Source organism: Diorhabda carinulata, chromosome 4 (assembly GCF_026250575.1).
Source record: "Diorhabda carinulata isolate Delta chromosome 4, icDioCari1.1, whole genome shotgun sequence".
NCBI classification, from domain to species: domain Eukaryota; kingdom Metazoa; phylum Arthropoda; class Insecta; order Coleoptera; family Chrysomelidae; genus Diorhabda; species Diorhabda carinulata.
Window position 1 is genome coordinate 28,818,609 of NC_079463.1, and position 27,267 is coordinate 28,845,875.

At 32.4% G+C, this 27,267-nt stretch overlaps 2 protein-coding genes across 3 annotated transcripts in view; one reads left to right on the plus strand and one right to left on the minus strand.

Moving 5' to 3' along the window:
- Positions 1 to 1,423: 1,423 nt before the first annotated feature.
- Positions 1,424 to 4,766, minus strand: LOC130893041 (uncharacterized). The gene is made up of 4 exons (XM_057798807.1): positions 4,746 to 4,766; positions 4,345 to 4,563; positions 2,181 to 2,241; positions 1,424 to 1,620 (listed from the first exon to the last, which is right to left on the minus strand). The coding sequence occupies exons 1-4, from the start codon at positions 4,764 to 4,766 to the stop codon at positions 1,424 to 1,426; spliced, it is 498 nt and encodes a 165-aa protein (XP_057654790.1).
- Positions 4,767 to 7,023: 2,257 nt separating this feature from the next.
- The window catches only part of LOC130892588 (pyruvate dehydrogenase (acetyl-transferring) kinase, mitochondrial), a 33,366-nt gene continuing 13,122 nt past the window's right edge, over positions 7,024 to 27,267 (plus strand). For both annotated transcript variants that reach the window (XM_057798063.1, XM_057798064.1), the window contains exons 1-2: positions 7,024 to 7,255; positions 20,533 to 20,925. In XM_057798063.1, coding sequence (XP_057654046.1) covers positions 7,153 to 7,255; positions 20,533 to 20,925 — 496 coding nt within the window. In that variant the 5' untranslated portion in view covers positions 7,024 to 7,152. The remainder of the gene's footprint in view (positions 7,256 to 20,532; positions 20,926 to 27,267) is intronic.

The following is a 27,267-nucleotide window of genomic DNA, read 5'->3' on the forward strand; positions in this document are numbered from 1 at the left end:
CGTGATGTGTAGGAAATGATTCAAAGCTTCCGCGACCATGTGTTGGAAGCCAACGTGAAAAAACAGGCTATGACCAAGATAACGAGTAACCAGTTGGATTGGCGTGTCGCCAATAACACAACAGAAAAGAAGTCTGTGACTACTTTGATTTGTTACTTAGGGTATTAACCGACAAAGATTTGGTGGATATTCAATTCAATTTAGTCCATGATATTCAACATGGACTAAACTGGCATACAAGTCAACAACAAAGCAGAACATGTCATTGCAACGAAGGGATCCAAAGACTTTTACTCATTATAAGTATAGAAAAGGGTGGGGCAAGGCAGTTACTGTAAGTAATGGAGTTGCGGGATTCAAGGCAACTGAAATATATCCATACGATCCATCAATCATTCCAGATCATTTCTTCGCTATATCTGTCGCAACTGAAGTGGAAATTGATGATACAATAGACCCTAAGTGCCAAAAAAAAGATCCAACACCTTAATCGACACCTGACTCAAAAGAAAAGGACCAAAAGTCTAAACCAAAAGAGAAGGACACTCCCACAGTCCTAACATCACCTGAACATAAACTCAAGCTTCAAGTCCTATCTGATAAGAAGAAAACTAACGGGGATGATATTTTGGAACGAGATCTGAGTCTGGTATCAAAGCTAAATAATCAGTGCGAGGGATGGAGAGTCTGAAATCATCTGCGAAAAATAAGGTCTGTTATTCTTCCTCTTCCGTTTCAAGAGTGAATATGCATTGCGAATCTTCAGAGCATATTTCAGACGTTGAACATACAGATTGTGATGAGTGTCGAGAGCACTATTATTCAACTAAATCGAAGGATGACTGGATTCGGTGCATAAATTGCAGTAAGTGGTAGCACGAAAGCTGTACCTTATATACTGATATGTGCAACAGATGTGGCCGTAAGAAAAAACGTGCCGAAAATAAAAATTAGAAATGTATTGCTGGATGTTCTAATAATTTGTCGACTAAGGCTTATTTTTTTATAATTTCATATAAATGTATTGATTTTTAGTTAAAGTTAAATTCCTACTAAGCCTCGTCATCATGAAACAATAAAGTGTTACGTTATGACTTTGTCCGAAATAAATCCTGGGAAAAAACTGAGCTGTTGGATTATGCAGGGTGTCCCCTGTATAATTAAATAAATGAAATGTTCTAAAAATTCAGTATTATTTTTTTATTTGAATCTGGCCTGCTGACACATTCTTAATTTAACATATGGCCCTCTGCAAAATTGAGTTAAGCACCACTGTTATACAGAAATCTAGATAAAATGCGAAACTAATAATTTTTGTATTTCTTGCCAATAACACTAAATAAAAAAAATGACAGTTTAAAGCTCAACTTTCGTCATATTTCAGTGCATAATATAAAGAAAAATAGGTAATTTTTTTCATCGGCTACATTTTGTATACCGTCAACGGTTTATTATTATTGGTAAACCTTCCAGGAATTTTCCGTTTGATCCTCACTTTATCCCAATCGTAAATATTAGGATCATCTCCCAACGCTTTTTCTAATTCGAGTAACGCCTGAGGATTGGAAAATAATTCTGGTTCGTACTCGTATCTATCAGCTATTTCCGACCATGTGGGATCTAAAATCGAAAGAATGACTCAGAGGAATCAACTGAAAAAGCTGGTGTTTCAAAACTGTTACTTTTCTTTCTGATTACAACAATTTAAATTGGAAAAATGATGAATTGTAGTTTGAATAACAAAGTAAATAACTCGTTGTTGCAAATGCTGGGTTTTGCACGTGTTTTGGATCGAATTAAATGTTGAAAAAATGAGAATGGAATAAATAAACTAACGTAATGATAAAACGAGATAATGCAACAGAAAGAAATATCTGAAGATTGAAAACTAGGAATTATACTTCGAGGGTTGTCTTTAAGTTTATTATTGCGAAGTCATTGGCAATTTAAAAATTGACTGAGTTGTAAATAGTGAACGTTTATAAGAAAAAAGTTTGCGCAAAAGCGATGTATAACAATAAGTGAAAGAAGCATAAACAACTGGATCTTTGCAATGAGAATTTAATAAATGAAGGTAAAGAAATTAATTCATGCTTTATAGATTTGGAGGAAGCCTTTGACCAAATAAGGAGAGAAGATATATTTAAAAACCGAATAAAACGTTTCTATTACCTACTTACATTTAAAATTGTTTTGTGGCCCGTACTCCTTTTGAACTTCTTCGTAATGTAGATAGGGATTCTAAAAAAATTGTTTGGATAATAAAATTAGAATGTGTATAGAAAAATGTAACACGTACTACTGGAACTTCTGTAACCATAATCTTGAAATCAAAAAAGGAACCGTTTATAAATAATTGACAAAAAAGGTAACGCTTTATAAAGGTTTCACAAAAAAAAGGAACCATTTATAAATAATTGACAAAAAAGGTAACGCTTTATAAAGGTTTCACGAAAAAAGGAAGCCCTTTATAAAGGTTTCACGAAAAAAGAAAGCCCTTTATAAATAATTGACAAAAAAGGTAACGCTTTTTAAAGGTTTAGCTTTTTCAGTCCTAATGGGTCATATATTTATGAACTAGCAGAGTGAAACTCCATGAAAAATTGTCGTCCACTGATAGTTCACCAGAATCTTTCAAAGAAAATCACAATACATCAATTCCAAATATCTTTATAATAAAGTTGAATCAATGGACAGTTGTAAACAACAAGCCGAGCAACCTAATACAGTTCTGGTAAATTTTGATAGGTCAACTTTTAAGCTTGATGTTTCCTAATTGTTACCTAAAAGCCTTTTTTTGTTGATTTCTTAAAAAACCAACAAAAGTTTGGAGATTTTACAATCCAAAAAGAAAAAATCTATCGAGAAAACCTATCAGTACGAAATAGTGATAAAACTTTATGCTTTTTCATTATGTCATACAATAAAGTGCCTGCACAACATCACTATTGGTCTCCCAATAGATCACTTGGCAACTACTTTCTCCCAAACTCTATTTTAATTCCCCTAAACATCCAGATGGCGCTCACAAAATTTATTATATAAAAGAAGTGCTTTCCTGTATTAATCACAATTTTCTTGCAGCAAAAAGTGAAAGTACTTTCCAAAGAATCGATGAAGCTATGTCTAAGTTCAAAGGAAGAACTAGGCATCAACAATAGCTTCACCATATGACTATATTTCGGAAAAGATGCAGGCTGAAATCAAAGTAGACCTCTAAGAGAAGATGTTACCCTAAAGTTATCAGATTGATGTCTTATTAATGAATTACCTTGTGCAGCAGTTGGTACATCAATAATTAAAAATAAAAAACATACCAAAGTTCGTGAAATCAGTTTTGTACGTGTGCAGTTTCTTGGAAGGACACTAAAGATGTCACAGTACTTTTTACTTGTCATAGAATGAAATGACTGAAGTGAAAAGAAAAGCCAAAGATGGTAACCAAGTAGATATTCCTTGCCTCAACATCGTTAATTTTTATAATGAATGTATGGGAATATATGTCAAATCAACTTATTGACCTTTACAATAAGGACAGATATACAACCAAGTGGTTACAGACTTTAGTTTCTTTGGCGACGACAATATGGTAAACCATCATCTTTACGAACTAGGCTTATGAATATAGATCATTCACCTATGGAAAGGCCCGTTGTAATGAGAAGAAGCAAGAAAAACAGAACTAAAACAATTGGTACGGCTTATAGTGTAACACTATGCAAAATAGTTAGGGTTATTAGACTAATAAGTACCAAAGGGATGTATATAAGATTAGCAAAGATCGCAGGGATACGACGACCTTTAGGAAGACCTCCACAAAGATGGATGGATTCATGGACATCAACATCTCAAGGATGACAAGTTGGAAAGGCATAAGGCCTACAATAAACTTACCAATACCACTTACCACTTAAACCAAATAAACACATTGATAATGAAAGGGTTAACAACGTTTATTAATCTCGGTTTTATTGAAAACGGATAAAATATATTATTATTCAAAAAATGTAACGCTTTATGAAGTTTCAGGAACAAAGTATAATTCACGAAGGTTCGACAAAAAAGTTCATTGAAGAAAATAACACTTTAGAAAGGTATCACAAAGAGGGTAACGCTTCAAAAAGATTTGACAAAAAAGGTAACGCTCCAAAGAGGTTCATTAAAAAAAGATAACACTTTTCACATAAGTAATTTTCAAAAAAAAGAGCAATGGACAGAACGAGAGCTTGTGCAAACTCGCTTTTATCGAAAACGGATCAAATATAATATTATTCAGAAAAAGTAAGGCTTTATAAAGGTTTTAGAAACAAACTAGATGGCATCTTAAAGCAATAATATACATACCTCATCTCTTCTTCCTATTCTCGGCACCGATTTGGAAGCTTTTAAAAAGAATTTTTCAAAATCGGCATTGTCTTTATTACTTCTTCCTATTCTTGGAACGTTTTTAGCTGCCGTTAAAAATACTTTCGGCATCTCTTCACTACAATTAATAAAAGAGAGAAAATATATAGTAAGTAATAATAACGTGCGGTACAACATGATTGCTAAATGTTGTATTTGCTGAAAAACATGAGCCGAAGAATGTTATTTTATAGTGATTCGATCGTTTATCAATATTCTAGTTGAGTTTCAAAACTTAAAATTATTTGATCGATCGATTTCGAGAGATATGTGGGTGATATACACTGCTCAACAATCAAACTATGATTGATATCATTTGAAAACGTAATTGACACTTTTACTTGTGTAGCAACTTGCGACATTACGTCTCTGTATAATAACAATGAATATCAGGAGGGGAAGAGAAAATTTAATTAAATGTGGATAGTTATTAGCAACGGGACAACCATAAAACTTTCGAAATTTTCATTTCTACTAAAGTTTTTTTACATGTATTCACTTGAATAGATCGTAAAAAATTTTGAAAAAAGTTCATTATAAAATAGGCAGATAGAAACACTAATTTTTTTAATATCCGAGGATTGTTCTGTATTAGAAAGTATACAATCTATACTGTATATGTTTCAAGTGAATTTGTAAATATGGATAAAATTTATTATCGTTATGTGACACAATACTTTTATTTGATAGATACTACCGCAACCAATTTGCTCCAAAGAAGGCAAAGACCGTTCCATCTGCACGCGAGGTCATGGCGTCGGTTTTTTTGCGATCTGCGTGGGATAATTCTCATTGACTATCTTGAAAAGGGAAAATCTCTCAACGGGAAGTATTATGCGAACTTATTGCAACGTTTGAGCAAAGAAACAATGCACCAGGTCATATATCCGTTATTGCAATGGCCAAAATTCTCATAATAAAAAGGATATTGAGCTTATTGAACATCGCTAGGAAAAGGGAGCTAAAAGGAGGTTACGTTGAAAAATAAATATATTTTTTTCCATACTTTTCGAGCTTTCTTTGTTGGGCCAGGTACTTCTGGGGCCATCCACGTACTAATAATCAATAGAATTAACAGCGTTGGGCAGCGTAAATGATACCAGCATTTGTCTAATTGCTTCAATTAACATATGTTCGAATGTATGTCGTCTATACGTGACTAGTTGAACTAATAAGAGTGTATTAAGCTCCAAAATTTTGCAAAATATAATAGATTAAAATAGCTGGAAACTGCAAGGTGTAACGCGTAAAAAATTCTGCAATGTTAGTCAAAGAATTGATGTACCAGACGCTCGACTGATTGGAAAATGGATCAAGAAGTTTGAAGAGACCGGATCAACACTTGATAAACCAAAATCCAAGGTCATCTAGACTTGTCCATTCGGAATCTTGCTATTGCTTTTAACGTGCATCATTATTTCGCATTGTACACAAAGATTTGGGGCTGCACCCTTACAAAATTCAGGCATGACCTCTTAAGTCAGATGATTGAGCGCTTTCCAACATTTACCAGCATCTTGTTTTCAGATGAAGCTCATTTTCATCTTATTGGACACCTCGTCAAGCTAAAGTGTCTCTACTATAGTGCAACCATTTAAAACACAAACATCAGAAACCTGTTCATTCGCCTAAACTAACCGTATGAGCTGCGATGTCATATGTGCAGATCTTAGACGACTTATTCGCGCCTAAACTGCAAAACTCAAATGATTATTACCAAAGAACGTGGTTCGAGTAGGACTGAGGAACTTCACACACGTCCAATAGATCTCTGTCACGAGTTCGTGATAATTTTCCTGGCAAATTGATCTTCAGGAGAGCTGACATTAGTTTGATTCCACGCAGTTCCGATTTAACACCTTTGGACTTTTTCCTGTGGGATTATGTCAAATATAAAATTTACACTAACAATCCGACTATCCTAGCATAATTAAAAGAAAATATCCGTCACAATATGGCAGCCATCACTGAGAAAACCGTGAGTGCAACGGTTCACATTTGGACGATGTAAGAATTAAATTTCCAAGCAATCTATTTTAATATATAACAAACATTTTTTCTAATTATCTCCTTACTTTTTTTAAAATTGTTTTTTTTTTCAATGTAAACTTATTTTTTGACACCTTGTATTTATATAATATTTGATATCTTCGATTCAAAATGCTATACCAAATTATTATGGAACATTAGAATATAATTTACTTCTTTTATTACATTCTGAAACATCGTCTCTTGATAATATCAATGTACCCAATTTACTGCCTCTCATTTTTGTTTACTTAAATACGGCCCTGGATAGCGAATATCCATGTAGGTAATACATATATGCGAAAACCAAATAGACACAAATTTGGAAATTCAATTTGACATATATATAAACATAAACCCTCAGACTTTTCAACTTATTCGAAAGAATTATATAAATATATAGTTAAAAAAATAAAAAATTTTCTAGCCTGTTAAAAATAAGTGGCTAATTATATTACTAAAGGAAAATGAGATGCAGGATTCTACTTCGCCATTTATGCTGTTTTGATTGTTCATTTGTAGAGGGCGATAGGTATCATAATCAGTCGATTCGTATTGGTTCTCATGTTTTCTGATTTGTCGTATTTTTCCATTCAAGTGTATTTACTATTTAGCAAGAAGATCCTCGCAAGGTCAGTTTAGTGTTATAATGAAATTTCGAGAGTGACAGTGCGACTCAGGCACAATTATTGAGTGATTTTTGAAAATAAATAAGTTAAAATGAGAGTGTCAACGATATATTTTCAAAGCGCCGCAAAGATGTTGGACTTTTATTCACAATTTAATCCGTCTCCCTTGTCTATAAAAAAATTCATTGATTTTGGTAAGTTGATACGAATTGTAGAGTTTTTATAAATTGTTAACTGTTTAGATTAATCTATTAAATCAATAACCTTAATATCATATATGTATATATTGTGATATTACGTGTCTAACCTCTTGTCAAAAGATTTTTATATAAATAACTTTGGAAGCAATTGAGGATCTTCGAGTCTCATCGGTTTGATATTATCGAATCTTCAGATTATTGATTAAGATTGAATAATCAAATAAATACCAATCCTTCTAGGAGATAATCTGAATAATACTGATACATGTTGATTCCTAATATATAGGTCACATCTACGTAAAACTTAATACTACTACTGATGATTAATTCATGAACAACAGAAAATTCTTACAATGTTTTAATCCTTTGTTAGGAAAAAAATATAAAACACAATTGTTTCAGATTATAATTGTATATTGGAGAATAATATACACATTTGAATGTTAACTCATTCATTTTCATTGGTAATAACAAAAATTTGCGAAATTTTTTCCTGGAATGGTTTTTACACAATGTTGGTTATATAATTTCTACGGCAAAGTAAGAAATATTGTATGTTAAACAATATTCATTTTAGGATATTTATTATTGTTGTTTCAGTTACTTATATATTCAAACATTGAACCTTACTGACGTGAAATAGTAACACTTGTGAATATTGATTTAGAATTTATGAAAAACATGCAAAATTCTCTATTTTTCCTGGCAACTGCATAAACAACAATTCACTTTCATAACACTTCTGTACAAATTGCATAATAGCAGTTGATCTAAGAATTAGACAAATTATATTGAATTTGGATGAAAGTTTTAATGGCAGCTATTAAAAGTTTATGTTTTACTATTGTTTCCAGTAGATTATATTTATTTTACAGCTCTAATACAGCAGCTTTTCTTTTCATTTCATCGTCTGCTAAGAGTCACTACGTCACTACCTTAGTGCAATTTTTTTTCAAATTTGAGAAAAAATCATTATATGTTTATATCCTTTCTCATAAATATAAAAAGTCATTAAGTGAATATATAGACAATAATAAAGTCAAAGCAACTGCTCTAGAACGGACATATGATGAGGATGGAGTAGAATAAGCGGCTGAAGAAAGCATTGATGTATCAACCGCAGAGTAGAAAGTGACAAGGACCTTAGGGACCTGGAAGGAAGGAATTGAACAAAATATGAAAGACAGAGTTATCCAGTAAAACAAGTGGATATATAAAAAAGTGTAACATACGGAATGCGGGATGTGGCATAGAAAATATATATATATATATATATATATATATATATATATATATATATATATATATATATATAACTACTATAAATGCACATTCAGGAATAAGAAAATTCACTATTTAGCTATCTAAGATATTTTATTGATATGAAAGTTCATAATAGTCACCATCTGTGCCGGTTACAGCAATTGATGAATTTCCTTGTCTTTGGAACTATATATTTCTCTTTATAAAATTGATTCAACATGTTAACTACAATGAGTGTGATATCAAAAACATAAATACAATCTATACCAAAATAAGGGCAAAGAGAAGCAGATTCTGATAACAACTTTCAAACTTTCAAATTTTGTTACCTTAGAGCACTAATGTCCGTTTCGGACTACTTTTGGTATTCTCGAATTAACATTTTGATACGTGCATAACTCTTGTAATGAAAATCAAAGTCTTTTGATGTTCAGTAAATTTAAAGTATTATTATCCTCTTTCTGGAACCTGTTTTCGATTTATTCATTAAATGGACATAGCAAATTTGTGCTCTAAAGTTTGTGTTTGATCTACAAAAAGTACTGGAGATCCCAACATCTGCAGTTTCCCAATTTTATAATAGCAGAAAAAATTCTGTGTATAACTTTACATTGTTTGAGAGCAAAAATAATGTGGGAAAGGACGCTCTAATGAAAAAATATCTATTTTATCCATGCTACACCTGGAATGAAAAGAAAAATACTTATTTTCTGATACCTGCTCAGGACAAAATCGCAACCAGCAACTTCTCAACTGATCTTCTTTATATGGTTGTGAAATCAAGTCATTTTGAGGAAATTGAACATAAATTTTTATACTTCAACCATTCTTCATGGAATGTGATTCTATGCATTCCACTATAGAAAGGAAAATGGAAAATCTTAAGATATGTATCATTAAAAACTACAAATGATTATTTGAAGTAGCCAGGACAGGAATTATACTACACCTTACAAATGCTTTGAGCTAAAGTATGCTGATGTCTTGATTTAGTAAATTTAAGTTCTAAGATCAAAATGAGAAGAAAAAGAAGAAGTTTTAAGATCATAAAGGATACAAAAATCTGTATAAAGGAAGCAAAGTTAATTGGCTAAAAATCAATTGTTTCAACTTCCCAAAAACAAAACGTCACAATATATTTTACAGAAAAAATACTACACATTACAAATGCTTTGAGTTAAAGTATGCTGATGTCTTGATTTGGAAAATTTAAGTTCTAAGATCAAAATGAGAAGAAAAAGAAGAAGTTCTCAGATCAACAAGTTTAATTGGCTAAAAAAAAATGTTTCTAATTCCTAAAAACAAAACCCTACAAAATATTTCACAAAAACACTCACACGGTTCCAAAGTTTTGAAGTGATTATATTTGTTTCCCATCTAATTTCAAAAATAACATAAATCAAAAAAAACCAAGAAGGACTTTTAAAGGGAAACATTTCTGGTTTGCACTTCGCACGCTAGTTGCATTAGAAATATGCTCTAATAGACAATAATTTGACGTATTGTATCGGAAGAGAAAATTTTACTGATAGGTGGTTGAAACAGAATTTTTGATTTTATAAAAGAGTGTCTTTAGGTATGAACAGAATGTTTGGAATCCATTTTATAATGTCAAATTGTCAATTTTGCTAAATATAAAGATGCCTAAAAGCCGGACAAGGTTTTTCTATTTATATATAGAATGTTTGAAATTATATCTACAGGACAAAAAAACAAATGATGAAATATTCAAGAAAGTTCCAGTGGTACAGGATAAATAAAAAGTATGGTCGCCGTTGTAGTATGAGAAAGTGGAAAATTCACTTTCCAAATTTTTCATTCTTTGCTTTAATTGCAAAAGTGTATTTTTGAGAACAAAATAAGTGCATATACTTCGGCTTTCACATTATAATATATGTAAATTATACCTACTTTATTGAAAAAATTTGTAGTGTTTTAAAAAAACTAGATTATGTATTTTTTTTTAATTAAAATAAAGAAAATATTTGTGTATTTTTTAGTATTTTTACTTTCTTCAAGTCTGTAAACCAGTTGAAAGTTCCCCAGATATTCTAATCAATTGCTTTAAAAATGTTCTGATGTTCAAATGGAATTAAGCGTATAAATTCCAGCAATAGTTACAAAAAAAGCTAATTCCTTTGGTACATTTATTATTGTTAGAAAAAAATGACTTAATTGTTAGTTTCCGTTTTATATTGATCTGCTTCATATCCCCCAGTTTGTTTTTCTGTTAATTTTTAATGAGGTACCACATGTATGAATGTTATAATAAATTATTATGTGAGTCAATTGCTAATTAAAAACTGCGTGTTTGTTTTTCAGAGACATTATTATATAATAGTGTACTTTAATGAGAGTAATAAATTTTTTCCATGTTTTTTTTATATCAAAGTATAAAAACGAAATGATCAATTTTGAGTAATAATTTTCTCGATTGATTCCATATATCTAACCATTTCAAAAAATTCTCTTTTTTATTTTATTCAATTTAATTCAGAAAGTTTTTATTCATGCTCTTCAAGTTTTTTATGGTTTGAAAATGCTGTTTATTTTTTTTTAACATTGATGACCTTTTTATCTATTTTCCAAATATTTGATTTTTATACTAGTAGACATCTCAAGAAATTTTTCTGAGTTTTTTATTCTAGACTTCTGAAATATAACATTACTCAATAAGTCGTGTGACTGACACACAGATAGCGCTGCCATTGTCAAATTTATATGACGTTTATGAAGTACCAACTTTCAAAAGACTAAATGTAGAATTTCGTGACATTTTGATTAGTCAGGAGAAATTGACAGTCATTTTAGTGAAGCTACTTTTGTTATTATCGATACAATGGATTCAAAACAATTTCGTGCGTTAATTTATCATTGCTTCTTCATGAAAAAAAATACTCATCAATGACTTCAAAAGTGTTATCCGTACTTAGCTCTATCAATAAGAACCATTTGTTATTGATTTGCTGAATTTAAACGAGGTCGTACAGACACCGATGTTGCTGAACGTTCTGGTCGACCAATTGAGGGGTTACTTTAGAAAACATCAAAAAAGTGAATAAGTTGTCTATATCTAATCGTAAATTGAAAGTGCGTGAGATAGCTAAGGCTGTTAATATATCAGAAGGCAGTGTGTTCACAATTATGCATGAAAATTTGACCATGAGCAAGCTTTTTTCAAAGTGGGTGCCTCGTTTACTAACAGTCGACGAGTGTTGATGATTCAGAGCAGTGTTTGACCATGTTTACATGTAATAAATTTGATTTCTTGCGTCGATATGTGACAATGGGTGAAACATGAATCCATCACTTCAATCCAGAATCAAAACGAGCATAATATGAGTGGACTGCAGTCTGTGAACTACGAAACCGAAGCACAACAGTCAGCTGGGAAGGTTATGGCTTCAGTATTTTGGGATGCGCATGGAATATTGTTCATAGACACAAGAAAAAACCACTGTTTCACCAAGTCAATGCACCGATTCACAAGTCGATGACAACGATGGTTAAATTTGACGAATTACTTCTTCATCCACCCTATAGACTATATCTGGCCCCCAGTGACTACTGGCTAGTCGCTGATCTCAAAAAAATGTTCAGCTCGAATGAAGAAGCAATTGCTGAAACGGAGTCTATATATCGTGACTTACTTTTTGTGATTTCCTGATAAATCTCAACCCAAACAAATTTGGCCAACAAATTATTTGTAGACATAGCAAAATAAAACATAGTTTAATAGTCTATTGCTTAGCACTAGCTTTTGCCAAATGTCCAAAGTTCGAGTAAATATTTGAGAAAAAATAATTGGAACAAGTTTCCTATACATTCAGTGGCGTAGTTAGCCCATGCGCCGCTGTGTTAAAACTTTTTTTTACTTAGTTGTGAGGAACTATGAAAATCCCTTTTACGACCTTCAATCATTCAAATTTTAATTTTCAACTCAACCCAAGACGAATCTAAATCAAACTTTGAAACCACATGAAATATATTGCAAATTTCATCCCATGCGGCTTTTTAAAATAGTTGGTCAAGTTTCGTGTTGTTGATAGTTTTATTTTTGTACTGTTTTTATAACGAAAATTGTATATTAGGTTAACCCTCAACAGACATTACATCGGTTCTAAGAGGAATAACCTTAATAACGTAAAAATTCACTATTCACATAAATAATACAATTCCATAATCTCGAATTTATTTCAAAGATTAAGGGTGGTATGCCAATAGGGATCCTTAATTCGATAATATAGTTCTGTGGCCGAAAGGGAAGAATTAAAAAAAGAAGATTGATTTCTTTCCATAACCTCAAACTCTCCTTGTAGTGTAAACAATCGTCAATGCCTATTTATAACCGTGCAATTTGTTTCTATGTGTTTTGAATTTGTAACAGTGTTTCTGTGCCGAAAAAATCATTTTAGGACTACAGTTTTAGTTAACCTAACCAAAAAGTATTGCATCTAAAAGTCTTAATGCTTTTAAGTACTTTAAGGCAGAATTTGTCAGAGACAAAGTTCATTTCAGTTCTTTTTATTTTTGTTATTCAGATCAACAGGCAGACGATAGAAATTAAGTTTATCTGTGGCATTATTGCCACCACATTTTACTGCACAAAAAAACAAATTTAACAAATTAATAATACCGAAATAACTTCACAAAATGCTTCAATCACCATAAGGCTCTCTAGTAAAAAATCCTTATGCTTCTAAATTTTCTTGATTTTAGGTCTCTTCATGTCAGTATCAATATCAGATTTTGGTAGACTTGAATAAAAGTCGAAACGTCAATTTTTACTTTTCTTTCAAAACTATTTAAAAAAACTAATTTTAAAACAAAGGAGACCTAAAATCAAGAACATTTAGAAGCATAAGCATGTTAAAAGGTCTAAGAAATAAGAAATTGAAGTAAAAAATCCTTTGTTATGGTATAAATAGTATCTACAGAAAAGGAAATGCAGTTTAATAGAAAAATTTATCATTGATGCTCTTATCACTGCAGTAAAATTCAACTTATCATTCTGAAACTAAGAGGTAGAGGGAAACAGAGGTAATCAAGTGATATGAAAAAACACATAATTTATATAAATAGCTTTATTTGAATGATAATTTTCATGGCCTTTTATTACTTATAAATTCCTACAGATAACCTATCTTATTAACAATGGTTATGAAAGTTTGGAAAACTTTAATTTCAGAAATTTGTTGTGAAACGATACCAAAGAATATAAGTATAATCATAAGTATTGCACAAATGGAAAAGTAGAATAATAGGAAGTTCATAAAAACGTATACAAAGTTGAAAAACACTGCCGAGAAGGAAACCTTAATATGTGAAGAACTGCTCTATGTTTCTTACACTATATTTGTTACGTATACTATTTTTCCATTTCGTCTATATCTGATATGATTTTCTGTATTGCTATCATGATTTTTGTTTTCTCTATATCAGATTTTCTACTTTTATAATCAAGTTTACTCATGAATATTCTTAGTTATTCTGGGTTGCTAGCTAGCAGTACAATTCAATGGACTCATTCATCATTTGTACAGTCTATAGGAGTCCAAGTATACTTCTTCAGGAATATGTTCTGAATATAGTTAATCATTATACTTCTATGATTTTTGCGTTAATTATTGATCAAGATGAACAAACTGATGCATTACTTGATCCTGTCCTATCTCTGTTATAATATTCCTGTCAATATACATGATTTATTTTTATCTTTTTTTTTCAATCATGTTTCCTACTTTGATATTCATGTTTACTCATGAATGTTCTTAGTTTTTCTCGATAGCTTGTTAATGACACGATTCAATAGAATCATTTTTGCAGTCCAAGATATTTGAAGTATATCTCTTGCATTGTAGTCTCCCATTTTTTCTTTACATCCTTCCAAAATATTCCAATCAGCTTAGGTAATTCATAAAATATATCCCTCATTTATAAAAAATAATACGAATCTATCAGTATCCACTATTTTAATCATGATTCTAAAAAGTTGAAATATATTTTAAAGTTTTGATAAAGAGAAATATATTAAAATTAAATTCGTGCTTTTTTTTGTTATACAAGAAACCTTTTCAGACAACCCTCGTATATCTCTACAGTTGTGATCGTGTATATTATTAATACAAGGTGTCTCAAAAAAAATCACGTTTGTATTGTTTTTTGCGTGAACGCAGTGTATCTAGGAATTTAGTCGCCATGGAGCGTGCGTGAGTTTTAAAAAAACGGTAATTTGGCGTAGAAAATTAGACATTCCAACGTTCGCCAACATCGGATGAAGCTCGTCCTGCAGTGCTACCAATCCAAAACACAAATATTCGCCTGAAGTGACTGTATGGCCTGCGATGTTATTTTTTTGAATGATCAAAGAGGACACGCAAGTAAGGTGTTAGGTGCAGATGTTAGATGACTTCTTAGAGCCTGAATTAAAAAACTTTAATGGTTATAACCCATGATGTAAAGACTACAAGGTGTGTTCTTCTCGAGGACTCATTTTCGACTCGTTCTGCGCATCTCTTTGGTAGCGAATTCTCATTGGCTGCTTCCCAGCTGGTGCGCTAAAGCACACCTGTAGTCTTTTCTTTACATCATGGTTATAACCCAAGAAAATGGTTCGGGCAAGACGGAGCAACTTCACACACACGTCCAATGTTCGTTAAAATTTTTCTGGCAAATATATCTTCAGGAAAGGTGACATTAGCTGGACTCCACGCAGTCTCGATTTATCTCCAAGGACTTTTTCTTTTGGGATTATGTCAAATCTAAAGTTTACATTACAGAGAAAACTTGCCGAGCCGTCATAGTAAATTTTAGCGCTTCATTAAATGAATGCCGTCAGCGAAACGATTGGCGATATTCTTAAAAAATAAATCCCAAGCAATGTATTTCAATATATAACAAAATTTTTTTCAATAAATTCCTTACTTTTCTTAATATTGCTTTTTAAATGTTTGATGTTTTAAAATGAAATGTTTTAAATTTGTTAATATAATATGCTTAAATATTTATTTTATAAATAATACACTTATTTTAAGTTGTTTATAGAGAAGCTTGAATTATTAGCTAAAACAATTTGTTCCCAGAAATATCACAAGAAATAACCGTGATAGATATTTACGTATGAACTATGTGATATAGATTAAATATTCTGTTTTTTATTTTATACGACGTTTATAAAAAGGTGTATACTTATACACGTGCTTTAGAAAAATATATTTACTTGAAAATATTATCACTGATAAAATATAACAAAATCTATTATTATTTAAAAATTATGTGAATAGTGAAATGTAAACATGTGGATTAGAATACAACTAGAGATATATTATTTATTTATAAACTAAGACGCTTTACTCGTTTTTTTTCCTAGTTTTTATTTTTATGTTTGCATTCAAGTTACTTAATTTTGAGTTTTCACAAATGAAAAATATTTTTCATCGTGTATAAAAAAAAACATTAACTAAAATAAATAAATAAAATAAGAATTAACCTCCTTTCAAGCACTGTCTTTGGTTAGCAATGCACTTAAATTTAATCCATAACTGGAACAATTTCTTGATTGGTATCAAAACATGTATCTTTCAGAATACTTTTGTTTTATAGAACAGAATTCACATAGTGCTAAATCTGATGAATAAATAAATTAAAGTTCTTTATTGAATTATAATTTCTCAATCAATACCCCTTTGTTTTTGCTCCTCCAATTCCACTACACCCTTCAGTAAACAGTTGAACAGACTTTGTTAATAAAAAGTCCACTATTTTAGTTTAATTTTTTTTCTCAGTCTTTTTTGTGGACTTATTCCTAACATAGACAAAATGCTTTATTGTCCAAAAATTGTTACAATTTGTAGACTAGAGCTTGTAAACACTAAAAAACAAACATAAAAATTATTAAATAAAGTTAAAAATCAAATAAAATATCAATATACCGAAGGAAATCACAATCAGTAACAAAATTGTAGGTAATGGAAGTCGTTTCCAGAGTAGAAGGCACTTTCCAGTAAATTTGCCCTCAAATTATTGCGGTAAGCGGGAAAAGATGATATCGGTCTGATTTCAATTATCAAGTGATTGTGCATTTTTTTATATTGTAAAATATTGAGCCCTCAACTAGTTCTGAACGTGGAGTAAGTAGGTACAGGTCGTGCTCCGCGTTTCTAAGTGGATGGTCGTGCAACAATCTTTCTGAAATTGGAAAAGTGTGCTTACAAATTAGGCAAACTGAATCAAAGATGAATAAGGAAGGAAGTGTCAGAATTTTCAATCTTTTAAAGAAGTCCCTACCGTGAGTCCTGCTATTTAGAACAAGTAAATATCTAACAGCTCTCTTTTGTAGTTTGAAGATTTGCTTAAATTGACCACAGGTGCCCCAGAAGGGAAGGGCATATCGGAGATGCGTCTCAATAAGGGCATAATAAACTATTAAGGAGGTGGAAAAGTTCCGTTCTTTGGAAACTGATCTCAGCGCAAAACAGGAGGAACTTGATTTTTTAGAAAAGGCGACAATATAACTCCAATTTCAAGGAATTTTTGGGTTCTAAAATTGAGTCGATAAAGTAGAGAAAAGATTGCTCAATCCTTACTAAAATTGGGATTCGGCCAAATTAAAAGTCTCAATGGGCACAAAATCTCCTCCAACTTCGTCAGAGCTACCCCTGAGGTGTCCGAAGATATTCTGGGAGGAAGGGAATTGGTTTTAGCCAATTGTTCTGAAATTTGGCTTAATGATAGTTCAAAGCAAGCTGATTAAAAGTCTCAATGGGCACGAAACCCTCAAAATACCCATTAAGAGTTCGAGGGTACCATAGGGAGGGAGGTTTTAGTCAGTCTTTCTGAAACTTGGCACAATTATAGTTCGAAGCAAGCTGATTAAAAATCTCCAAGGGCTCGTAGTCCCAAAACCTACCCATATAGTGACCGAGGGTATCCCGGAAATGGAGGAATTGGTTTCGTGCCCATTGACTTTTAATCAGATTGCTTTAAACTCTCATTGTGCTAGTTGCAAAAAAATTTGCCCAAATCAATACCCTTCCAGGGTACCTTTGGACACTTTAGAGTAGTTTTACGGGGTTTTTGGGTTTCGTGAGACTTTTCATCAGTTTGCTTTAAACTATCATTGTGCCAAGTTCCAGAAAAGTTGGGCGAATCCCAATTTCCATAAGGATTGAGCAGAGTTGCCCTCAATTCTCAACATGCTTCTTCTGGTTTTCGTGAATTTACTTCTAATAATTTTTGAAATTGAACCTTGAATATTTTCATAATTGGTTTTGATTCCCACACCACTCCTCTTTCTTCTGATTTGAAAAAATCAGCAAGTATTGTATATTTCTATACGTTTATAACTCATTGTTAAACTTTGTTCATGTAGAGATTTCCTGATATCTAATTTTGGACCCATTTCAATAGAAAGTGTTACTGTTTCATTCCAATTTAATAAAATTTATCTGGCACATCTCCAGAGCTTGAAGTATATAACAAATTATATTTGACATTATTATATTGCCTGGCCAATAATGCCCATCAGCCATATCAGTTTTAATACCTCTTTTTATTTTAAATGGAGAGATAAATCGAATATTTATTCACTGACATCAAAAAGAAACAATTTCTAGATAAAGAGCAGTAACATTAAGTTGTTTGTCACTCCAATCTACTGTTCAAACCCAAAATAATCTTTCTAATCTCATTTAATCTTCATTTCCCTCTCCTAACCTTGCTAAGCAACCTCTTTCACAATAATTAGTCTATAATTTAAAACAGGTCCATGAGCTCTTAGCAAAACATATACCAGCTCCATGCATAAACAAAATATTGGAATATCGAGGAGACATATTATTTCTATTATTTTAAACATTACGTCGTACAACTTAGATAAATCAATGAAACCTAACCCAACCAATTCTAAATAATTACGATCTTGGTTAGGATAGGTTATGTTAGGTTTCATTGATTTATCATATTATGTAAGTTGTACCATGTAATGTTTAAAATAATGGAAATAATATGTCTACCCCGCATTAAATTTACTATTTGTACCCTCAGAAACAACCCCAAATGTTAGTTTTAAGCGAAACAATGGGATGAACCCTACTACTTTCGTTATTGGGAAATGTTTATAACGTTCCTTGTATATTTAAATATTTGCGTCAAAAACATATGCTTTTTAACCTAAACATATTTGTTTATTATGAAATTAATTCTCTGTCGTATTTATTTGAATTATCATCAACACAAATAGAGTTAAATTTTATTACATTCGCGAGAAACTCCTTGTTATTTGCCTAACTTATTTGTCATGTTCCAAAGTTCAGTCGTTGATACCGACGCAATGTTGACAACTACTTACCTCGTCATCAATTCAAATAAAAACGAAGGTTTTTTAGAAGCAACGCGTAAACAAACAAAACATTGACGTACTTACAATGTGGATTGATAAAATATATCAAAATAAGCGGTGAAAATGAATCTGTTGATTTGAAATTGAACAAAAAGGATGAGGATATAACCCTAACTGATTTTTTCGAAAATATTTAGAGATTGTTTTGTTACTTAATACACTTATAACTGCAGTAGACAGCAACAAACGTATTCTAAAACGACTAAAAACTATATCCTCAATTTATTTGGATAAGGAAATTGAAAAGGTCATTTTACGAGGGTTGTCTGAAAATTTTCCGACGTTGGAGATGTCCCCACGCATGCGTTGAGAGATTTTCACTAAACTAAGTCGTTTACGAAGTAAAAAGCACTTTCCAGTAAATATGCCCTCAAATTATTGCGGAATGCGGGAAAATATGATAAAGATTTGATTTCAATTGGAAAGTGATTGTGCATTTTTTTGCATTGTAAAGTATTTTAGCTCTTAACTAATTCTGAACGTGGAGTAGGTAGGTAAGTTCCTAAACGAATAGCCGTGCAACGACTTTTCTGAAATTGGAGAAGCTTAGGAAAATGGATACAAAGATGAATAAGGAAGAGTGATTAATCTTTTAAATAAGTCCTTGCAGTGAACCCTGCTATTTAGTTGGAGTAAATATGTAATAGCTCTCTTTTGTAGTTTGAAGATCACACGTACCCCAAAAGGATAAGGAATATAGGAGATGCGACTCAATAAGGGCATAATAAACTGTTGAGGAGGTCCAATAAGTTCAGTTCTTTGGAAACTGATCGCAGTGTAACTCCCATTTTCAGTAAACGTAAACTTAACCTAACCTAACCTAACCTAACCTTCAGTAAACTAGTTTACGTTCAGTCTTTGAAGACGATAACTTGGTTATCGAAACGCGCGTCAGACAGTGTAACTGTGAGTGTTGGTGTGAAGTGTATTCAGAATGCTCCTAATAAAAAAATTCGTTATTTACTATAATATAGAACAAAAATATCACGAAAACAAAAAGCAAAACACACGTTAGAAAGAATAACAAAATTTTTAGGTTAAGGGAACGTTTACAAATTAGGACGTTTTTTTCGAATATTTGATATGCCCTACCCCATGTAAGGATACGTCAGGTTTGAAGATAACCACCCCCTCCTCCCTTACCAAGGTTGAAAATATATATATTTATGAATGCAAATCACATTAAAACATTCTTTTATGATGACACTGCTTGGTTAGGTATAGTAAACATGACTCTCAAGCCGCGTCGTCTTTGGCGCTTGTATTTTTGCGGCCGCTTTACTGACAGTAGCTGGTATGGAGTATACATCAAGTTTCATTCGGCATTCGCGTGCTTTCTTAACGAAAGACCATTGAGAAAAGTTAAAATTCGTTTATGTTGAAAGTTACCAACAGCAGACGGGAATTATTGTGGATGGTATTATGCATGTCGATGTTTTTAATTTTGTAACGGCAAACAGAAAGTTTACGAATCGGCCTTTAAAACTATTTGCAACTCTTGTTCTAGGTTCCGTTAAAAGTTTTCCAAGACACTTTATGACAAGTGATGGCTCACTTTCTTCATTGTTTGATAATGAATGTTTTCAAAAGATTTATGTTTATTTTGCAGGTCTGAACGCGTCCGAAAAGAAGTCGTTCGTGTTTTTAAGGAAAGAACTGCCGGTGAGATTGGCTAACATCATGAAAGAAATCGCTTTATTACCGGAGAACCTTTTACGCATGCCTAGCGTCGTGGCCGTCAATGATTGGTACATGCGTAGTTTTCAAGAAATCATCGAATTCGAAAAAACAGATCCAAACGTCGAAACGTTGGAGCATTTTTGTAACGAGCTAGTTAAAATTAGGAATAGACACACCAACGTCGTCGAAACAATGGCGCAAGGTGTATTAGAAATGAAGGAGTCCCACGATATCGATCATCACACCGAACACAGTATTCAATATTTCTTGGACAGGTTCTATATGTCGAGGATATCAATTAGAATGTTAATTAACCAACACAGTAAGTGAACAAAGCATTTCCTTATTTATCTTTTTCTATTCTTCCTTTATTTCTTATTGGTCTAACTACAACTATTGAAGTTATAGGGAAGTTTCTCAACGATTATAAACGAAAAGTTTAAAGAAAATGTCCGCCGATCCTACTTTTGCAAAACATTTTAAAGTTAAATTTTATCGCGAAAATAGGTCAGATTCCACCATTCGTGAGATATCGCGCAAAGTACACTCCACAATTTATTGTGATCTCATCGAATCCCATTGATTGAAAGAATGGTACCGTTGCTAATGATCACAGTGAAATAGAATGATTTCTCTTCTAAATGTTATTGTGATAGATAATTATCTACTTCTACTCCAAAAACTATTTCTTCATCTTTACTTTCTTCTTCCTACATCGATTGTCTCTACATTAATATCATAAATATTTTCATCTGTTGTTTTTGATTTGATGAGAGCAAATCTGACCGTGACATTTAATGCATACTAGTGAAGAGAATAATCCCAACGCTCTCGATTGGCAACGCTGTCGAAAAAGATTAAAACGAAGCACGTTCTTGAGTCAGAGAGTTATGATAACACGTACTCGTCGAGTAGACGCGTTCGTATCTGCGTACAAACGCAAATTACCGAATTTCAACAACACTTTCCGAACTCGCCGCTACCAAATCGATCAACTGCGTGGAAGACGTACAAGAAATTCTTAAAAACGGGCTCCGTTGCGGACGCGCCGCGTTCTGTAACAACTAACGAAAATATGGAAACAGTAGCGCTGGCGTTAGTTAAACAGTCGAACCAATCTGCAGTACGGCTATCGGGAGAACTTCAAATATGCCATCATTCCTTACGACGAATACTGAAACGCCTGCACGATAGAATTTACCGTCCGCGTCTTCTCCACGCACTTGACGAAGATGATTTTGATCGCAGATTGGAATTTTGCGAGTGATACCTCGGATGCAATCAGAACGATCCGCAGCTCTATCATTCCATTTTGTGGTCGAATGGATCAATCTTCAAGCTGAACGGTGCGGTCAATCGGCATAACTGCGTGTACTGGAACGATCAGAATCCTCTTGTCTTCATTGAAAAAGAATTAAACCTGCCCGGGGTATGTATTTGAGCAGGGAAGTCCACCCTTTTTTGAGGGTCTACTGAACTACACCCAAATGATATCTATAAATACGATAATGAAATTTTCTTCATGGACAATTATTTTATTGCAAAAGTCTTGTACTAATTTAGTTCGATGGGATTAAATCGACTCATTTCCAGCGCACAAGTCTACGATTAATTTATATATTAATGCATCTAAATGTTCTTGATTTTAGGTATCTTCTGTTTTAAAATTATTTTTTTTTCAATAATTTTTAATAGACGTTTCGACTTATTTCAATCTTTATCGAAATATTATTTTTATTTAATATTGTGAATAATAATAATTTGACGTAATAAAATTCATTGACTTTTGAACAAATATAAATGAGAAAAACAATGATATTTGATAAGGATGACCTGGATTATTTTCATTAAAAAAAAACTAATAAACACACATCTATCTGTTTATATAATCAGAATGATAATTTCGAAACCTTCAAGTTAACAAGAAATCATATATATTCATAACGAAGGCTATCAACAACATAAAGCTCATATTTGCTTACGATATAAATTACACAAATAATTTCAAGTATCTCTTTATCTGTTTCAAATAAATTATATGCAATCAGTGCAAGGAAAGTAGTACAAGTTCAAAATTACGAAAATTGTTGCAATAAGTTGAATAATGGAAAAAGTTCTACAGTTTATTGGAGAAAAAACTAAATATGAATGATGAATATGAATATGAACCTTCTCATATGAATTTATACTAAATTTTAGTATGATCACTCGGAAAACCTCGAATAAAATAAATATATACAACATTTTAGTTGTGAGATTGTTGCAATCAAACATCAAAGTTTATTCTTTTTAATATACATTCCGAGTTTTCGAATCTTTATGTACGCATCATTGGAGACTAAAACTCAATAAGTCGGGTAACTGATATACAGAGGTGCTGCTATTGTCCAATCAACTTTCAAAAGACTAGTCAGAAAAAAATTAAGCAACTTTTGTTATTTTCAAAACAATGGAATCGAAACAATTTCGTGTGATAATTTATCGTTGCTTCTTAATGAAAACAAATACTGTACAAGCTCAACAATGGCTTCAAAAGTATTATATGGACTCTTCTCCATCGAAAAGAACCATTTGTTATGATGATGAACGTTCTGGTCGACCAATTGAGGTGGTTACGCCAGAAAACGTCAAAAAAGTAATTGACCATTTGACCATAAGTAAGCTTTTTCAAGTGGATACTCACAGTCGATCAAACACAATAACGCGTTGATGATTCAGAGCAGTGTTTGGCAATATTTACACTTAATAAATCAGATTTTTTGTGTCGATATGTGACAATGGATGAAACATGGATCCATCACTTCAATCCGGTATCAAAACGATCATTATCTGAGTGGACTATAGCCGGTAAACCGCGCCCAAAGGTACAAAAGTCAGCTGGGTAGGTTATGGCTTCTGTATTTTGGGATCAACATGGAATATTGTTCATCGACTATCTCCAAAAGGGAGAGACAATCAATAGCGAATACTACATAGAGTTGTTGTATCGTTTGAATGGAAAAATCAAGGAAAAAACTGCATCATATGCCGAATAAAAACACTGTTTTACTAAGACAATGCACCTGTTCACAAGTCGATGACTAATTACACTTCGAATTGCTCCCTTATCCACCCTATAGTCCAGATCTGGTCCCCAGCTCACCGGTAAGATATTCAGCTCAAATAAAGAAGGAATTGCTGGAACTGGAGCCTATTTTGAGATTAAATTGGTGAACAAAATCGATTTTTGGTAAAAAATGTGTTTTCCTTAGTAAGTCACGTGACTTATTGAGTGACGTGTTCCCTACAATGTAAAGTTATAAAAATATAACAATATTAAAAACACGTAACCAAATTGTGTTCTTGAAGACGTCAAGTTTTGGATAGGTTCGGTTATAAATGACAGCGAATTTTTATTAGTTAGATTATTGAATTTTTTATAGGTTAGATAATTAATGACATTAAATTTTCATAGGTTAGATTAGTTTAGGTCGTTATGAATTAAGTTAAATTTTCTTTTCGATCAATAAAATGAGTAACGCTTAATATTAACACAGAAGTTTTGGCAAAGTTAAGGGAGATGCCATCGGTAATTGTGCAAAACTTGAAAGAAGGATAGGGAGAGGAATGATTATCGATTCCTTTTGTTTGTGAATGAGCAAAACGGTTAGATTTTGAGTCAGTGGAATATAACTAGAGGTTCAGTGCACACAACAAAAAATGTTTACTGCTGCGCTAGAACTACTATATAGCACGAATGGATTTTTTATCAACACTACGCGCCAGTATATTCGACAATAAGAGTAGACACAATACAACACACCATTCATACAGCTCAGGTCTGGTTTCGGTGATTACCTAAAATGAAATGCAATCAATAAGAGCCGATCAAGCGTATTTATCAGCAGACGTAACATCGTCTGATTTGCTCCGATTTTAAAAACTAGATAAATCTAAATATCGATTAAATATAAAAATTTTACTATACAAGAATAAAAAAATAAACCACTCTTCCTTGTCAAGTTCAGAATAGTAAATAAACTCATCGTTGGTTGTGATTTTTTATCAAATAAATGAAGGATTTCTTTTGGCACGTTATTGATGTATTATAATCATTCGTACACGTTTTGTATAAGTGATCAACATCCAAGATAAAATAAAATAATTCCTACTACTTGAGTTTTTCTAAGAAAAATATACTTTTGTTGAAAATATTTGCTTCCAACGTTCTGTTTGTTACGTGATAATTTGATATTGTAATCTCAGGTTGTTTGCCTCTAATAATTACAGTTGTTACCAGGTAGTGTGATGCGTTTCGATAATTGTATAGAGATAATCTGAAAATTTTGACCTTCTATTTCAATTTGTCTTCAAATTCAGTATAATGTTTCACAGTTTCCTTTTAACTAAATATATTTTAACTTGATGTCCTTCAAATATCTAGGGACAAACATAACAAGCGATAGAAATCTAAAGAAAGAAGTAAAAGCACAAACAACGAAGGCAGCATCAATATCAGCATGCCTTGGAGATTTAATTTGGGGAAATAAATACATGAGCACAAAATGTAAAATTAGAATATATAAAAATTGCGTAATGCCGGTCATGACATATGCAATAGAAACTAGAGCAACTAAGAAATGCGAACTCTGAGGTCAATAACAGGACATACGTTACTCGATCGGAAGAAAAATGAAGAAATAAGGGACATGTGCGATATTCAGAATGTAGTAAGATGGGCAAGGAGCGGCAGAAGAGAATGAAGAGACCATGTTGACAGAATGCCAAATGAACGGTTAGCAAAAATTGCAAAGGAAAAGAAACCAGACACATCTCGACCTCCTGGACGACCCCCTATAAGGTGGTATGAAAGCTGGTCCTCAGCATCCCAACTATTCCTGGCAAACCCTTGATGAAAATACAGGACCTAGTCCTAACGTAAGAAGAAGAAGAAGATATTTTATCTTTTGAAATAATAATTTCTCTCGAAGTAAGGCGTAAGACTTTATAGTCATATTTTTATACTAAAAAACAGGAAAAATTCACTAGAAGCTAGATTTGGTCAGTAAAAGCGGCACTCAACACGTGAATATCTATTGCATGCTTTATTATTTATTACTCAAACGACAAACACTCTCTTCAAATACTTTCATATTCTCTAAACTTAATTCAACGATCAATCTTCGGTTATCGATATTCTCGCTAGTTGTCATTATTTTAGACTTCCCGAACGTTCATCATTACCAGATCTTTTAACAGTTTTCGACAAAATAATGTTATAATTGATTGCTTTATAGGGTTAGTTATTTGATAATAGAATCTACAGTGACTCACACTACAAGAACCAATCAATTCTCAGAAATTTTATTTAGAAAACTTCCCGTTTGGAGTGTGACTGACATACAGATGGCGCTGTCATTGTCAATTCCATATGACGTTTATGAAGTACCAACTTTCAAAAGATTATGAATAAAATTTCATGGTACTTCGATTGGTCAAAAAAAAGGGATAATGGATTCAAAACAAGTTCGTGTTTTAATTTATTATTACTACTTGATAAAAAAAAGTACTCACCAATGATTTCAAAAGTGTTATCCGTACTTTGCTTTATCAAAAAGAAGCATTCGCTATTGATTTGCTGAATTTAAACGTGGTCGTACAGACACCGATGTTGGTGAACGTTCTGGTCGACCAATTGAGGTGATTAATCCAGGAAACATGAAAAATGACCACAAATTGGTACAAATATCTAATCGTAAATTGAAATTGCGAGAGATAGCTGAGACCGTAAAAGTATCAGAAGGCAGTGTGTTTACAATTACGCATGAGCATTTGACCACGAGAAAGCTTCTTTCAAAGTGGGTGCCGCGATTACACACAGTCGATCAGAAACGTGAAGTGATGCATCGAACATGGATCCATCACTTCAATCCGGAATCAAAACGATCATCATATGATTAGATTGCAGCCGGTACACCACGTCCGAAGTCTTCAAAGGCACAACAGTCAGCTGTGAAGGTTATGGCTTCAGTATTTTGAGTTGAGTAAGGAAATTTGAAATATACATCTGACTGAGGAGTAAACTTATAAAAAATGTACAAACACAAAAAAATTGGGAAAAAATAGAGCATTGCAAAGTACATAACAAATTATTTACACATATAGTTAAAACTAAATAGAAGAGGCGCGCGAATTTTAAAATTTGAAAACCCAGGACACTGCTTAAAAACTATTCAGGGCCTCCCAGGACACTACAAAAACTAGGACATGGGAAAACAGGACGGTTGGCAACCCTAGTCTAAAATAATGACAACTAGCAAGAATATCGATAATCAAAGACTATTGACTCAAAAGGAAACTATGAAAGATTATTCTGAATTTGACGAAAAATTGAAATAGAAGGTCAAAATTTTCAGATTATCTGTATACAATTATCGAAACCCATCACACTACCTGGTAACAACTGTAATTATTTGAGTCAAACAACCTGAGATTACAATATCAAATTATCACGTAACAAACAGAACGTTGGAAACAAACATTTTCAACAAAAGTATATTTTTCTTCGAAAAACTCAAGTAGTAGCAATTATTCGATTTGCCTAATTCGTAAGCACGCTTTTTCAATTTCAGAAAAATCGTTGCACGGCTATTCACTTATGAACGCGGAGCACGACCTTTACCTA